General features: G+C 37.8%; 1 protein-coding gene across 1 annotated transcript in view; it reads right to left on the bottom strand.

Annotated features, from left to right (window-relative positions):
- The window catches only part of LOC107182156 (cGMP-dependent protein kinase 1-like), a 466054-nt gene extending 452172 nt beyond the window's left edge, over window positions 1-13882 (bottom strand). The window contains exons 1-2 of the mRNA XM_015560154.1: window positions 13840-13882; window positions 9636-9749 (exon numbers count right to left, since the gene is read on the bottom strand). Of these exons, the coding sequence (XP_015415640.1) occupies window positions 9636-9749; window positions 13840-13882 (157 nt within the window). The remainder of the gene's footprint in view (window positions 1-9635; window positions 9750-13839) is intronic.
- Between the last annotated feature and the right edge of the window lie 2565 nt (window positions 13883-16447).

Here is a 16447-nt window from a genome sequence, read left to right as displayed (position 1 = left end):
TCCTGCTGCTTTTATAATTATCTGCTATTGTTTATGGCATAAGTTATTCTGATTGAAAACCAGTGAGCACAAGTCAGAGATTTAGAGAATGAGTAAATAAAAGATTACATCTTTCACTTAGCTCTTTCTCTTTCTTCTCTCTTTTAAATCTGAGATTCGGAAAATATATTTTGATCTAATTTTAAAAAGCCCAAAACATCTAGAGTTCATTTCCATTTTTATTAGCCCTAAAACTAGTTACAAAGGCACTTCATTCTTGATGTCTAAGGCCTCTTCCAACTCAAATTTAAGTTTCAGATGTTTAGCATTTCAGAAATTCTATTTTGAATATCTTAAATATCTTAAAACTTCATTATTACATTTTGTGCTGCACATATTTGGGCTAATCCACAGCAGTAAGAACCTCATTTCCTGTATTTTTAGTAACTCACTCCAGGTTATGATCAAGCTTAATGGATAACTTTTATTGGCTGTATATCAGTGACAAATTCCATATAAATTGTTATGTGTCCACCTATAAGCATTAAATGACAGTGAAAGGCAATGAATATGCAAATTTCAACAATGTGGGATAATTGTAACTTTGGAGAATTCAGGAATTGCTAACTTCAAACTATAGATAAAGGGCCAAGGCTTTGACCAGAGTAAAAGGAACTTGAATTTTTGGGGGAAGGGAGGGAACAGCATTTTATTCCTTCTTATGAGAGTTGTGGCCATGACCAACATCTTTATCCAGAAAGAATGTGGTAAGCACGGAAGAGATTAACGTTCTTTGCTAAGGCAATCAAAGAAGACAACAAATTGGACACCAGAAGTCTGGAATTTCCAGGCTGCACCGTCAGATAAAAACTATTAGTGTCATTGGTCTGAAATATTACTATAGAAAATAATTGACATTTTAAAGCCAGGCCCAGTAGCTATCAATTCTTAATTTTTCCAATAGCTTGATACACTAGGCACCTACTTGTAGTTGTGTACACAGCCCACAAACACACACAAACCTTTCTCAGGGAAGTCCTGAGAGTGCCACCCGAAAGGGATGCGATGACAATAGGACCTTAGCCAACACAATCCGTAGTGATGTCTCCAAGCAGAAGAACTGCATTGGAATGCACAGCCTTTTTGATCTACTCACAGTCCCCTGTATTCTTACCTGTAGTTTGTTTTTTTGATGTTAGTGTTTCTTATACTAGTTCTTTCTAAGTACACATCTGTCTGAACCAACTTTGTCAGTAATGTGGTAAATGGTTATTCAACAAATAAAGGTTGAAACAAAGGTTGAGATGATGCAGCTCATTGTCTTACTGGGGGCTATCAAGGAGAAAGGTATAGTTTAGCAATCCAGATGTGTGACCTTAAGAAGTTCCAGAAGCCCTCTAAAGTACAGTTGCCTCACCTGTGCAATGGTGATATTATTGCTATTCATTCCTGTGGGGCGGGACCATTGTGAAGATAGTGATACTACACACAGCCAAGTGTAAGTATATAAAGGTAGTTTATAAAGAATTACCAGTACCTAGATACTCAAAGTAACCTTATATAGAACTACAGCAGAGGTTTTCAAACAGTATCACCTGACCTAAAACAACAAAATGCCATAGAAGAACTTAATCCAAGGGTAGGAGTGAGAAGGAGTAAGAGTAAGGAAACATAGGGCCATTGAAGGGGGCTCCAGAAGACTGCTCACCCACTCTATAACCAGAAATTTATAAATTTCATGCACAGAAGCACTCCATATAATTTGTTTTTTGGAAATAAAACAAAATAAATATAGTTTGAATAACACTGTTTGATTCCACTCAGAAAACTACAAACAGTGCTTTCAAGTCAATAAAGTTGTTCCATTAGATGTGGGAAGAATTATCCTATCTATTAAAGAAGGAATATGCTAATATGCCACAAAGATGGCAGCGCCCACAGCCAATAAGGAGACAATATGCTAATTGACTGCCACACCCTCAAAGATGGCGGCTGCCCAGCCACCCAGGGCTGGCCTGAGGCACAGGTAACCAGGGCCAGTTGAGGCTTGCACTGCTGGTAGTGGCAGGCCGGGCTGAGGGAAACCCCCTCCAGTGCATGAATTTTCATGCACCGGGCCTCTAGTGAGGGTATAAAGAGTGAATTATTCCTAGTAAGGCAGACTGTCCTACAGAGAAAGCATGTACCCATAGTAAAAAACACTTAGCTGTAGACAACACTGTTCAGCTACATGAGCTCATATCAATTCTTGACCCTTTACAGTGAAAAGTTTACACCCTGCCTTTCTGAAAAGTCATTACTGGCTTTCTATGATCTACTATCACACTCACAGTGAAAATGAAATTCTTCAAGATCTGTGTGGAAATTAGCTGGCTCACTTCCTTACCTATATTCTACAACACCCCCGGCCTCAGATATCTACAAGTCTCAATTACAAGGAACTTTTCTCGGTGACTACAATTCATGACGACTTTTATTCTTGTAATTATCAAATGCTAAGATACATGAAACCCATCTAGGACTTCCTGGGCACTCACTATGAATTAAATCGATGTCCACCTAGACTGACTATAAGGACACTTTTCACAGTAAAATGGATATAACCCACCAGTGAGAAACATTCCGCTTATTCAGACATCATCAATCCAGCTGTTCTCTCACAAATGTCTGTCTACATGTGTTTTCTTCTAATCCAAACTACACTCATGAGCATGAAAAAGAACAAAAGTCAAATGAAATTTCTTCTGTTTTATTTTCCAGCCCATATCTTAGCCATCAAATTCAATAAATCTAGTTGTTATTCTTGTTAACAACATGGCCCTGCAAACCATGATTTTTAAAAATCCCCCCCCCCAACCTGTTATCCTAATTTTACTTCTTAATAATTTTCAAAAGAAGAGGCTAATGATCTACACAATGCTGGTACCCTTCCACTAAAGCTGTATTTCACTCCTGAAAAGATCAGTGCAACTGCTCTGTTTTTGGTTCTTTCAACCAGCTCAGTAAATATGAAAATTACCTCTTGGCAATTTATTAAATGAATGAGTGGCCACACAGTATACCAAAACCTGACATTAGCTTTACCTTGTGTGGGAGTTTCCTATATGTAGGTCTTTGTGGAAAAATTATTAATTCTACAGGATTAAGAAGACTGCTGAAAAATCAGCCTTCCTTGCCTATTGTTCATATTTACTATTCAATTATCCCTGATCTTTTAAAAAATAACACTTCCCTACCAGTTAAAGCCTGACTATTCTCTAGATAGAGGAACACTCAAGGCATTCATGATTGAGTAATTAAAGGGAGGAGGAGAGAAAATAATTTATCTAATCTTAAGGAATTAAGTACTATTGCCTTCCCTTGATTGTGAGAGGTTTTTGTTTTGTTTTCCCCTAAGAAGCAGTACTAACACATGCCTGTCTACCAGGCCTAGTCAATACTGGACTCAAATCTTCTTTGGTAGTTAAATATAAGTCATAAGTAAATGCTGTCTACAACAGTTCCCATCAAGATAAGAAAAAAAACAAAAACACCCATCAAAGAAATTTGTAACTTAATCCACTTAGACATCAAAAGAATGAAAGAATAGCTTCTGTATATCCATTTGTTTATGTTAATCCGTTATGTGGCAACATGGATACCTAGTGAATTGATTCCTTTATTAAAGAAATGTATTTCTCAGGGGTAACATAATTGGATTTATGTTACTAATTTCACAGTATTTTTTTAATAGACACTTGTGATAAAAAGTGTACTAAGAAGAATGTTGTCTAATTAACTCACTGAACAATTGGACCTGCTTCCCCAGGATGCTGCCCTAACCCACTGTTTACTTCATTGTTCAAGATGATGACAGTTCCTGGGAAATTACTGTTCAGGGTCATGTTTCTAGTCCTCATCAGCCTATTTTGTGACTTCTCTCCTTTCAAGATTCCTGGAAGAAAGCATGCTGTAGCCTGGGAGAAAGCAAAGCATGCATCTTTTTTTAAAAATATATTTTATTGATTTTTTACAGAGAGGAAGGGAGAGAGATAGTTAGAAACATCGATGAGAGAGAAACATCGATCAGCTGCCTCCTGCACATCTCCCACTGGGGATATGCCCGCAACCCAGGTACATGCCCTTGACCGGAATCGAACCCGGGACCCTTCTGTCCGCAGGCCGACGCTCTATCCACTGAGCCAAACCGGTTTCGGTAAGCATGCATCTTTTTAATTTGCCTCCTTAAAGCAGAACAGAGACTTTTCATTACAAAAGTTACCTCCTTTGCTTTTGCGCTGTGGCACTGGGAGTGTGACAGTGCATTGTTGCTCCTGCTCATTAAAACCCAGGTAATAACTGTCTATAGGACAATTTTGTGTATTGCAGACAATGTTGTTTCATTTTCACACGTGAAAACATCTTTATGATAAATATGATGCTCTATGGAACTCCACAATGATGTTATCTAAAAGGTGGCTAAATCCTTACTTACTGATTCAGTTATCTTATGGACCTTATACCTTAGAGCCACTATAGAAAAGCTTCATCTATTACTTCCTCTTAATAACAATAAAATTGGCATTCATTTCTTTTGTTCCTTTACCAATAAAAAGCGCTGTATATTGACCTTATGGGTATAGCATTACATTTACAGCACCTAGAGGTATTGGAGTAAGAAATTTTAGTCAAATCTTCCTCCCTCCCCCCGCCCCCAACCCCCATTTATCTTTTTAGGTTTTGGAAGGTTGGCAGACTTTTCTGAGTCAGGTTGAATAATGTGATGTTTGAAACAGAGCTACAGGGGAATGCACAAGCCATCTCCACTGCACAGACTCAAATTTATTTTAAAAACAAAAATAAGCAGGAAAATCCAAACCTTTTAACTTTGTTCTCAAAACGTCCATGACACAGTGAAAATAGTTTAATTAGTCAATGTCCCCCTATACAAATATTTTAGGAAAGTCTAAATACGGAAACTTAGAGTATTCAAACTAAGGCAGAAAAATATTTTTACCAAGTGTTATTAAAGTCATCAATTAGATTCTTGCAGAATGTTTAGGATCTTTCATGTCACTACTAAAGTATTTTAATGCTGAGGAGTTTTTAAATATGTGCTATAAATAATCTAAGGAGAAATAACTGCTCAAGTTGATTCACACCCACCCACTGTAGCCATGCTTTGCAGATAACTCTCTATGGTGATCACCTTAAACTGGTATCTAATGTTATCCAAAAAGAGAGACCTTTTTTTCTTGGGTTTTTATTGAAGTCTATTGGAATGAGCCTGTTAGAATAATATGCTGCCTAAGGTTTGGGGCATTGTGAGCTGGAAACTCAAAGGAAGAGGAACAGGCTTCAATTTAGTATCTTCAGGCAAAAAAAACCAATTTATGTACAACTGAAGTTGGAGCAAAGAGCCACAAGATTCAAACCTCAAAAAAAAATCCCTGAGGGCCTGGCTGACATGGCTCAGTGGTTGAGTATGGACCCATGAACCAGAGGTCATGGTTCAATTCCCAGTCAGGGCACATGCCCGTGTGGTGGGTTCGATCCCCAGTGTGGGGCGTGCAGGAGGCAGCCAATCAATTATTCTCTCTCATCATTGATGTCCCTATCTCTCCCTGTCCCTTCCTCTCTGAAATCAATAAAAATATATATTTTTAAAAATCCCTGAGTAGTTGTGAGAACTGGTTGAGGGAAATCCAAGTAAAGCAAGAGAACATAGATATCCTTGCAAACTCACACATAAGGTTTGTATCTCTGAATCCCTCTTTCATTGTAAACGAAAAGCCTTTTCCTTTTTATTTTTAGGTTTCCAGTAACTTCAACTTTCCTACTATTGTGATTTTAAAGAACCTGGGGCCTAGAAGCAAGACAGTAAGTCCAGAGTGTAAATTGATCTGACTTTAGCTGTGAGGGTAGTGGAAGTGAAATTACAACCAGGAGTGAAACAGCAGGGAAAGGTGGTAATGACATGCTTCTGGGCATGGGAATTGTGTGGAAAGGGGTTTTCAAGGGGCACATTAGAAATTCCTATCCTTGTGGGGCTTGAAAATAGATGGTAGAACTCTGCTTTGTTTGTAGAATCCCAAAATATGTAGACAGAATGTGAAATTCCAACAGCATTGGAGACAGTAATTGTTTGGTGTTGTGGAAATCTAATAAAACAAATGACTCTTTTCCTCCCCCTGGCACCTGGCATGCTTGTGATTGGATAGACGCAAGTGGCCATTTTCATATCACAGTTAATAAAGAAAACTTTAGCCTATTTAAGCTGTGAATAGCCTAAGGATATTTGTTAGAATTTTGTTTCCAGTATCATGTTGATTTTATATACTTTTGCATCCAAATTCCTCGGGGGGAAGTTGATAATGTTGTTTTATAGGACAGTAGATTGTTAATACAGATCTGCACCATACCATATATGCTTTCTTTTCATATTTCTATAAATACTATTCAGCCATAAAAAAGGAAAGAAATCCTGCCATATTTTTACAACACGGATGGACCTTGAGTACCCTGGTCAGAATTTAAAAGACAGACACTATACGATCTCACTTATATGTGAAATAGATAAAAAAAAGAAAGAAAGAAATATGCTCAAGGTCATAGGTAGAACAGGTTGGTGTTTACCAGAGGTGAGGAGGAGTGAAATTGGTGAAGGGGGGAAAAAGGTATAAATTTCCTGTTATAAAATAAATAAGTCCTGGGAATATAATAATGTGCAGCATGACAAGTATAGTTAATAATGCTGCATTGCATTATTTGGAAGTTGCTAAGAGAGTAGATTTTAAAAGTTCTTATCACAAGAAAAAATTATAATAAAGGATGGTGACAGATGTTAACTAGACACTGTGGTGACCATTCTGCATATAACAAATCATTATGCTGTACAATGAGACTAATATAATGTTAAATGTTAATTATACCTCGATAAAAAAAATAAAGCTATTTTTTATATCCTAAGTTAAAGAAAACCCACAGGTATTAGGATCACATTCGTTAGTAGAAGTCACTGGAATTTATTCATGGTCTGAAAAAGTTTTTAAAAAGTGCCATCTTGAACAAGAAATGACTCATTTATATTGAAGAGCTCTTTGATGCCACCTAGGATTTAGTTACGACTGTGAGATTAAAAATGCATTAACATTTCAGGCTAACCTAGGGAGAATGAAAACAGAAAGGATTCAACATTTTCAATCACAAAAGAAAGTGGATGATGTTGGGGAAAGGAAATCACAAGCCCAGGTAAGTGAGAAAAAAAGAGGCACATGAGTGATAAGCTATTGAATGGCCGTCCCCTTAGACTATTGAACTCAAGTGGATGACTTCATTTCAAAATTTACTGAAAATGGTCATCACCTGCAAAATGATAGTTAAGAAGAAATGGACAAAATTTTGAATCCTGAGAAATGACTGGATCTAAAAAGCCATTTAAGGACATTTTAAAATATCACATGTAAAGAGTATGATAGCATTGACTAGTAATTTGGTACAAGCAGTACTCACAATGGAATCTAATCAGATTTATAAAGTGATCAGCCCTAGGTATAATTTATAATTTAAATTATAAATGGTTTTAAGGATCACAGTCACAAGTACAGAGCCCCTGGATAGTATAGGAGATAGGATAAAAAGGTCCTGAACAACAAACAATCATTATTCACACATTATAGTTCTTATACAACATTTAGAAGGAACCACTGTTCATAGATATTATTCCTTGCTCATGCACAAAGCCTTTTCACCTCCGGGCTGTTTCTCAAATACAACCAAAAACACACACACACACACACACACACACACACACAAAAAAAAAAAAAAAAAACCTCTTGAGTTTGTGTTAAAGAACATACTCCATCACTAATTTCCATTAATAATGGACATTTTGACCCCCAAAAATTAGTATTATAATTTGCATTCAGCACCTAGTTTCTTCTTGTCAAATCAGATGCATTTAAATTTACCAAACAGAAGTGCAATAGAGGCTAGTACAGATTAATACCATTTTATAAGATGCAAATAAGGCAGTTGATTTTTATGAAGCAAAGTATTCACCTTATTAAAAACATTTTGCTGCAAAAATTATTTAAATACATTATTTAGACTTTTAAAAAAGTTATTTAATAAAAATTCAGTATTTCAAAGGTTAAGCACTAGGTGACCTTTGGGAATTTTGCAGTTTAACTGGATTAAATGAGCAGTATACAGAACTGAAAATTTTAAAATTTTAAATATTTTTAAACTTTAAAAAATATTATTCATTAATTCTGAGAAAGCCTGTTCAATCAAAATATTCTTTTCTGGCTCTTTTTTACCTATTTCTCATAAAAAGAAAGCATGGTAGTTAAGTTTGTTCATGTAATGGAGTCATGACTATGCCTTTTCCTAGGTAAGGTACTTCGTAAGTGAGTTCAAGTACTACCAGAATCTGTTATGTTCATTGGGCTTCATTATTCTTTGAGTCATGTAATTCAATCATCACATGAAATAAAAACATGTCGGTGCCTATCAATCAAAAGAGTTCTATGCTTTTAGAGATCAAGAATCAAGTGCCAACAGGGCTCACTTTATAAGGGCCCCAACTGTAATTGATACTTTGAATGAATAAAAAGATGATCCACTAATAAGACAAATAAGACAATTTTTAGAACGCTAGCTGACCATGTATTCTTAAGTTCTTTACAACCCAAGTTTCAATGTCATATTGTCAATCACTGCCATATTTCTGAGAGAAAAACAAACACACAAACAAAATAATCAGTGGCATCCAGATAAAACTGATTGATAGTAGCAATGTCATTTTTTCAACAAAATTTTTTAAAATGACACAACCTAATCACAGTAATCTGTGATTGCTATCATCCACAGCATAATGTATCAGAAAACCTTTTGGAACACGCATGACACATGTTCACCTAAAGATAAAATGGACCTTCCATGGTTGGCATTTGCATTCAGCTGTTTGTTACACACTCGTTGCATCCTGCAGTCAGGAGGGAGGAGTGTTTAAAACATTTCCCCCCTCTAACTATTGCAGCTGCTTCTGCCAAGCAATAAAAGTTGCTAGAGAAATCATGTATACACATATATGTAAAATTAGGGAAACAAGCTGCTTTTATTGCCCTGATTTAAAATAAGCTCAGTCAGTAGAAAAGAAAAATGCTATAATATTCAGCTTGATGAGCAGCTGAAGACAAGAATATACGCAGAAGCAGTTTTAGAATTCAGGATACATCTCACTTGACGTTTGAATGAGATCAACATTTCTCCTCTCAATTTTTCTAAGCCATGGAGTGAGCATTTATGTGGGGAATGTAACCCAAAATAGCAGATATGTAAAAATAATTTAAATATGATTCTGAGGTTTTTCAAGGCAGGAAAAGAAAAGGTCTTGCTCCTGTTTAATTTTAATTTAAAAACTGATAATCATACAAATTCTAGGTTAAAAGGATACTTTTCATAAGGCAGCAATAAAATTTGAGTTATACAAAACTGAGCAACAATCATCCTTTAGTAGAAAAACGAATAGATGGGCTATATTTCAAAGCAAAACTTGAAATATAGATTAATAAAATGGCAAAGATTAGATCAAGAAGTGTACTAATGGATATCTCACTGGTCTAGGGAAAAAAGACATTGAAAGTATCTGAAAAAAAAAATGAAAGCCTTACTCTTGACGGTCGCTGTCCGGGTGCAATTGTAAAGAATAGCCAACTCCCCGAACACCTTTCCTGGACCCATGGTGCACAGCTTCACGCCTTCTTTTGTCACTTCCACCTTCCCATCTAAAAAGGAGAAAGCAGAACACATCATTTTAATTCTCCTTCATGCTTCAGTTTATTTGTCGCATTTCCATTATGCAATGAGGAGTGTTAGGCTTGTTTTTAAAAATGCTTACCATTTGCAACAGCATGGATGGATGAGTAGTATGCTAAGCAAAATAAGCCAGTCAGAAAAGGTAGTATCACATGATCTCACACATATGTGGAATTGAATTAACAAAATAAACTGATGAACAAAAACAGACCGAGAGACATAGAAGCATGGAACACTGTTGAACCTCAGAGGGAAGGCAGGGGAGGTTGGGTGGGAAGAGATCAACCAATGAACTTGTATGCATATATGCATAACCCATGGACACAGGCAATGGGGCAGGGAGGGTCTGGGGGGGAGGGGAGGACGGGAGTAGGCTGGAAGAGGTTAATGGGGGAAAAGGGGACTTAGGTAATACTTTAAACAAAAAAAAAATGCAAAGCAGTTACCAATTAAAGCAAAGTCATCATCAAGATGTAATGCAAAATACTAAAAATATACAAATTAAAAAATCTGTATCCTCTCTTAAATTAAATTAATTACAGATAAGATTTAACACGAGACTGAAAGAAACCCCCAGAAAGAGATGGAGACAAAAATGTAAACATGTGAAATTATTCCTAATGTGATATTAGAAAACTATGCTAATTCCAATTTTAATGTCATTTTGACTTTGAAAGAAAAATTGAGTGACTACATTTTCTACAGCACACCTCATACTTGAGAATTCTTATTTGAATAAGGCAGCTATTATGGAAAGGGAGATGACTTTGACCCTTGGGCATTACTTAATTGTAGTTCATGGTATCTTTTATTTTTTAAACATCTTATCTGACTTGAGCAAGTCTCTGTTTTCAGCTTCCCAGCCTGTAACACTGACTGTAAGGAAGAACCAACCACAAGGGTTGAGTGAAAGAGACATTAGGACTTGTTTAGGTTCCACAAAGGACCTGGAAAATGAAATGTTAAAGAAGGAAAAAGCTAAAGGAACATTCTTCACTGGATACACATTGTTGCCTGCAAGTAAGGAAAATGCTATTCATGAGGGGAAATAAAAAATACGTTTAAAAAAATGTCAGAGCTCTGCACACAGTAATTCTATCACCTAACAAAACAGGGGGAGAAACAAAAAGGTAACGCAATCGATTCTAAGTTTAATCTTCCCTTTCTACTATTTCTCCAGGTTACCTACCTACCCACCGTCTACAGAAGAAAAGCCCAAGCCTTGCCATGAGCTAGCGACCGAAACCACTAATGCTACCAAGTTGTTGCCAACTTCAGGCCTTCATTCATCAACTTCACAATTGTTCCCTTAGCTGTGTGCTCCTGTAATACTGAACTTCTCTGAGTTTTGGCTTTAAGTTCATGCCCTCCTTTTAAAAATCAATCTAGTTTTATCTACGCAATCCTATATAGCAAAAGCCTAATATGCAAATTGTCCCCTAGACTGGGAGCTCAACTGGGAATTCGACTGCTCGCTATGATGTGTGCTGACCACCAGGGGGCAGCAGAGGACATGGCAGGAGCTGGCAATGTGGTGCTGGCAGCAGGTGACAGGGGAGGCGCTGCCTGCCAGGACTGCAGTGGGATGGTACAGCAGGTGAGTGGGCAGCGCCAGGCCAAGGCGGGTGCAAGCGGGGGCCCAATCGCCCCGCCAATGGCCTCACAGACGGTGGCAGGGGTCAGGGTCAGAGCCTCCGCTTGGCTCCCAGGCACTGATCGATCGTCCTGCAGGTGGAGCAGGTGAGGGGGTGGCGCCAGGCCACCCGCAGGCCACCCCGAGGGACGCCACCCGTGCATGAATTCGTGCACCGGGCCTCTAGTAATATCTATAAAATCACAATGTTGATATCCTAATTTATTTTTCAAACATCTATTGAGATAAAATCTTAAATATTAAAAAAAACACACCTCTTTAAAAAAGTTTATATAGCCCGGCTGGCATGACTCAGTGGTTGAGTGTCAGCCCATGAACCAGGAGGTCACTGCTGGTTCCAACTCATTTTCCTGACATATATTTGCCTTATTTTTTCATGTCTAACTCATTTTAAACAAAAGATGGATATAAATTATTATTATATATAATTTGCTTTCCTATATTTAAGAAGGTTATATTTGATATTAATTAGAAAAGCAAAAAATAAAACATGTTTTCCAAGTTAGGTTAAACACTGAAGATTCAATATATACACAATAGCCAAGCAAGTAGGGGATCTGATCTCATATGAAAGATGAGAATGATCCAAAAAGCACTGCATATTTTTTTAATGAGCAGAAAAATTTAAATGCTAAACAGTAACACAGTGTTTCTAAATATGCTCCGAGTGGTGCTTTGATCTCTTTCTTATCCTTCTGTAGCACCTATAATGGGGATGGGGAGGGAGTTATTTAGGGAGGCAGGCATGATTGGGAGCTAAAAAGAAAGTTAAGTACATACAGGCCTTAATGAGAGTTCCTCGAGAGACATTTAGAAATATTCTATTTTCCAGGAATCCAGTAAAGTGAGTTATTGATGTGAAATGTGAATTTGGCCTCTCCTTTCCACTCTGAAGTCAATAAAAATATATTAAAAAATAAAACAAACGAAGACTAGAGGTTACTAGAACTGTTTTTTGTTTGTTTGTTTGTTTGTTTGATATTCTGGAATGAGGCTAATCTATATTTTCTGCTTCTGCTCTTTTTTATTCACTTTTTCTTTTTTTAAAAAGTGTGATACTATACCATATACTAGCCTTAAAGCAAAATTAGAAGTGATTATACACAAATGATTCCTAAATATGGCCTGTGTGATCCACTTAAGAAAACCAAGAACAAGACAGTTAAAACTTCACTCATACACCCAGTGGCCCCTTTCCCACCTGATCAACTTGATTTAAAGTATTAGGGGCATCTTAAAGCCCACACCCCTCTCTTAGACTCTCCTTTTTTTTTTCACTCTGTGGCTACCTTTGAGATTTGTTTTGAATGTAATCCAATTGCAAAGAAAATAGGTATGACTGTGTGTGGCTATTTTAGTGGTGAGGGGGGAAAGGCAGGTAAAGCAAACAGGAAAAGTTGAATAGGCTGAATATGTGCCATGTTTTTCCCAGGGGCTTAAACCTCTGTAAAGGCAGACCATGCTTGAAGGTTTCTATATAATTATTATTTGCTATTACCTTTAGGAGCCCATTTTGATGAATTTACTTCTGGTCAGCACTGATTAATTTCTATTTCTTTAAAGAACTAGAAGACATTGATCAGCATTTATTCATGACTTTTGATTTTTCAGTTTTATTTTCAAGTTTGTTAGATTTCAAATCATTTTTTTAAAGGAGTAGCTGAAAGAATTTCAATACAGTCTAGTAAGCTTTGGACTTTTCCCATTATTTTCCCTGACTAAACAGTGACTAGAGCCTGAGCTGGTTTGACTCTGCAGACTTATGGGTCCTGGTTTCAGTTCTGGTCAAGGGCACATACTCAGGTTGCTGGCTCCATCCCCAGTAGGGGGCATGCAGGAGGCAGCCAATCAATGATTCTCTCATCATTGATGCTTCTATCTCTCTCGTCCTCTCCTTTCCACTCTGAAGTCAATAAAAATATATTTAAAAAATAAAACAAACAAAGACTAGAGGTTACTAGAACTGTTTTTTTTTGGTTTTTTTTTTTTTTTTGGAGAACTAATGATATTCTGGAATGAGGCTACTCTATATTTTCTGCTTCTGCTCTTTTTTTTCACTTTTTCTTTTTTTAAAAAGTGTGATACTATATTGGCGTTATTTTTACTATGCACTATCTCTGCCAGGAAAGAAAAGTAAAGAAACATTCAAATCATTTTTATTTAGATTTTTCTGAATTGTCAAGTTGTTTGCATAGAGATATAGAAACAGTTGGCTAAAATTAGGTTTACTTATAGTTTCACTTAGTTCTTTTCTCACTCCTGTCATTAGCATCACTAAATGAAAGCTCTACCATAGTAACTTGAATGCATTTTTTATTCTATTTCACTTACCATATGCCCATTTATGATCTGGAATGGGCTGAGTCATAAGTCCTAAAACTTGCCACTTTGAGCAACAAACCTACCTCCTACCTCCTGCTTTTTGGCACCAGGATTCACATACCACATTTTATCTATCTTTTACGAGAATCAGTAGGCCAGGAGACCCAGAATCTCCTGGCTTTGTTTATTTTTATGGGTTTTTCACCAACCTGTGGTTTTGTACCACAAGAACTTTCATACAAAGGCAAATCAGCTTGGAGATTCATTACTGGCAGGCAGAAATAGGATGACTGGCAATAACCTAATTATACACACTGTGCTCAGTTCCAACAACCTTGGTTGGAACACTCAGAACAACTTGATTGGCCATTAAAAGGAGACAGTTGTTATATCCAAGGTCCCATCTAGACAAGACCTCCCATCTCTTTTCTCATCTAATCTGTATGACTATACTTGCACGTTTTTGTATAGCCACAGCCTTTACATTATGAATTCCCTCATACAGGTTTCTGTAGTTGCTAGATTCAACCAAATTCAACACTATGTGGTTGAGTTGTATTGTCACCAGCATGGCTATACAGTGGGGCCTTGACTTACGAGTTTAATTCCTTACATGACAGAGCTCGTAACTCCAATTACTCGTATGTCAAATCAATTGTGAACGAGTGAGACACGTGATGCTGGGCTGATGTTGTGGCGTTCACTGTGACGTTCGCTGCACCAACTAGTGGTGGGGTATCTGAAGCTGGCTCATAACCCGAATTTTAGCTTGCAACTCAAAGCAAAAAATCGGCCGAGAGACAGCTCGTAGTTGGGACACTCGTAAGTCAAGGCCCCACTGTATTTCCGACAGGAGAGGAGGTTCACTTATGGATTTGCTTTCTTTTGTATTTTTTGTCTTCCAGTTTTATTTATATACAACTGTATTTCCTTAGAGACAGGCAAATGACAGGAGTACCTATGTCACTGTCAGACATGTAGGTGCTCATTATATGAGTTTTGTTTTTGCTATGTTTTAATATTAAGCATGGGAGAGTTTATGATGTAATGTAACGGTTCTCAACTGGGGGCAATATTAACCTCACTAGTGGGCCAGTGCACGAATTTGTGCATGGGTGGGGTCCAGCCAGCCTTCCCTGACCGGGCCAATAGGGCCGATGGGGGTCTGCCGGCCAAGGGAAGGGGATGCGGGAGGTTGGCCTGCTGGCCCTGCTCCCAATGGGGTGGGAGGGGTGATTGGGGGCGGGCTGGCTGAGGGTAGGGGCCGCAGGGGATTGGCCGGCTGGCCGGCCCCGTCCCCTTCAGGCCAGTTGGTCGGCTGCAGTGCACGTCATAGTGACCAGTAGTTCTGGTCATTCTGGTCACTTGGCTTTTATATATATAGATGGGATATGTGGCCATGTCTCGAGGCACTTTTTGTTGTCATAACTAGGAAGAGTCTACTGGAATCTCAAGGACAGAGGCCAGGAGTACTGCTGAACATCCTACAATGCATAGAACAGCCCCCACAGCAAAGCATTATTCACCACAAAATGTGAGTAGTTCCGAAGTTGAGAAACCTGATGTCAAGTAAATCTGTGCACATACAAAATACATTTAAAGGGGCAACTTTTGCCTCTGTGTTATTTTAACCTCCACCAGATGTAAATTGCAATAAAAAAAATGTTAGCACCAGGTTGCCATATGTAAGCAAACCATGTTCTCATTGAGTTGAATAAAGCCACAAGCTACTTTACTGAATAATTTTCCCCAGCAGATGTCACCTGAAATAGAAGTGATTACAGAAACTTTTGAAGCAAGACTTACAAGAATATTTCACTGATATTAGAATGGCAACTTATTTTTTCAGACATACTTGTGAATATCAAGTCCCAGCTCTCAGCACGGACTGGCTACAGAATCTTTCATACGTTATTTAGCTCTCTATGCCTCGATTACCACACTACAGATTTGAGATAATAGTATTTTTTATTGTTTAAAGTATTACATATGCCTCCTTCTCCACCACCCCCCCGCCACCCATCAACCACTCCTGGCCACTCCCACCCCCCAGGACAAGCCCCCACTGCCTCAGTGTCCATTGGTTATCCTAATATGCATGCATACAAGTCCTTTGGTTGATCTCTTACCACCCTCTCCCTTGCCCCTGCCAGCCCTCCCCCGCCTTCCCTCTGAGGTTTGACAGCCCTTTAGGTGTTTCTCTGTCTCTGGATCTTTTTTGTTCATCAGTTTATGTTGCTCATTATATTCCACAAATGAGTGAGATCATGGGAAATTTATCTTTCTCCAACTGGCACATTTCACTTAGCATAATGCTCTCCAGGTCCAAAACTGTCTATTTAGGTCCTTTGCCCATTTTTTGATTGAATTATTTATCTTCCTTTTGTTAAGTTGTATAAATTCCCTGTAAATTTTGGAGATTAAACGCTTATCGGAGATAGCATTGGCAAATATGTTCTCCCATGCAGTGGGCTCTCTTGTTGTTTTGTTGATGGTTTCTTTTGCTGTGCAGAAGCTTTTTATTTTGATGTAGTCCCATTTGTTTATTTTTCTCATTAGTTTCCACTGCCCAAGGAGCTGTAACAATAAAGATATTGCTACAACATATGTCTGATATTTTGCTACCTATGGATGCTTCTAAGATTTGAAAGAGAAACTGATAAAACAATCCCATTTACCATTGCAACAAAA

The sequence above is a fragment of the Myotis davidii genome, unplaced genomic scaffold, assembly GCF_000327345.1.
Source record: "Myotis davidii unplaced genomic scaffold, ASM32734v1 scaffold695, whole genome shotgun sequence".
In the NCBI taxonomy this organism is placed as follows: domain Eukaryota; kingdom Metazoa; phylum Chordata; class Mammalia; order Chiroptera; family Vespertilionidae; genus Myotis; species Myotis davidii.
This window is presented reverse-complemented; position numbering and strand designations above follow the sequence as displayed.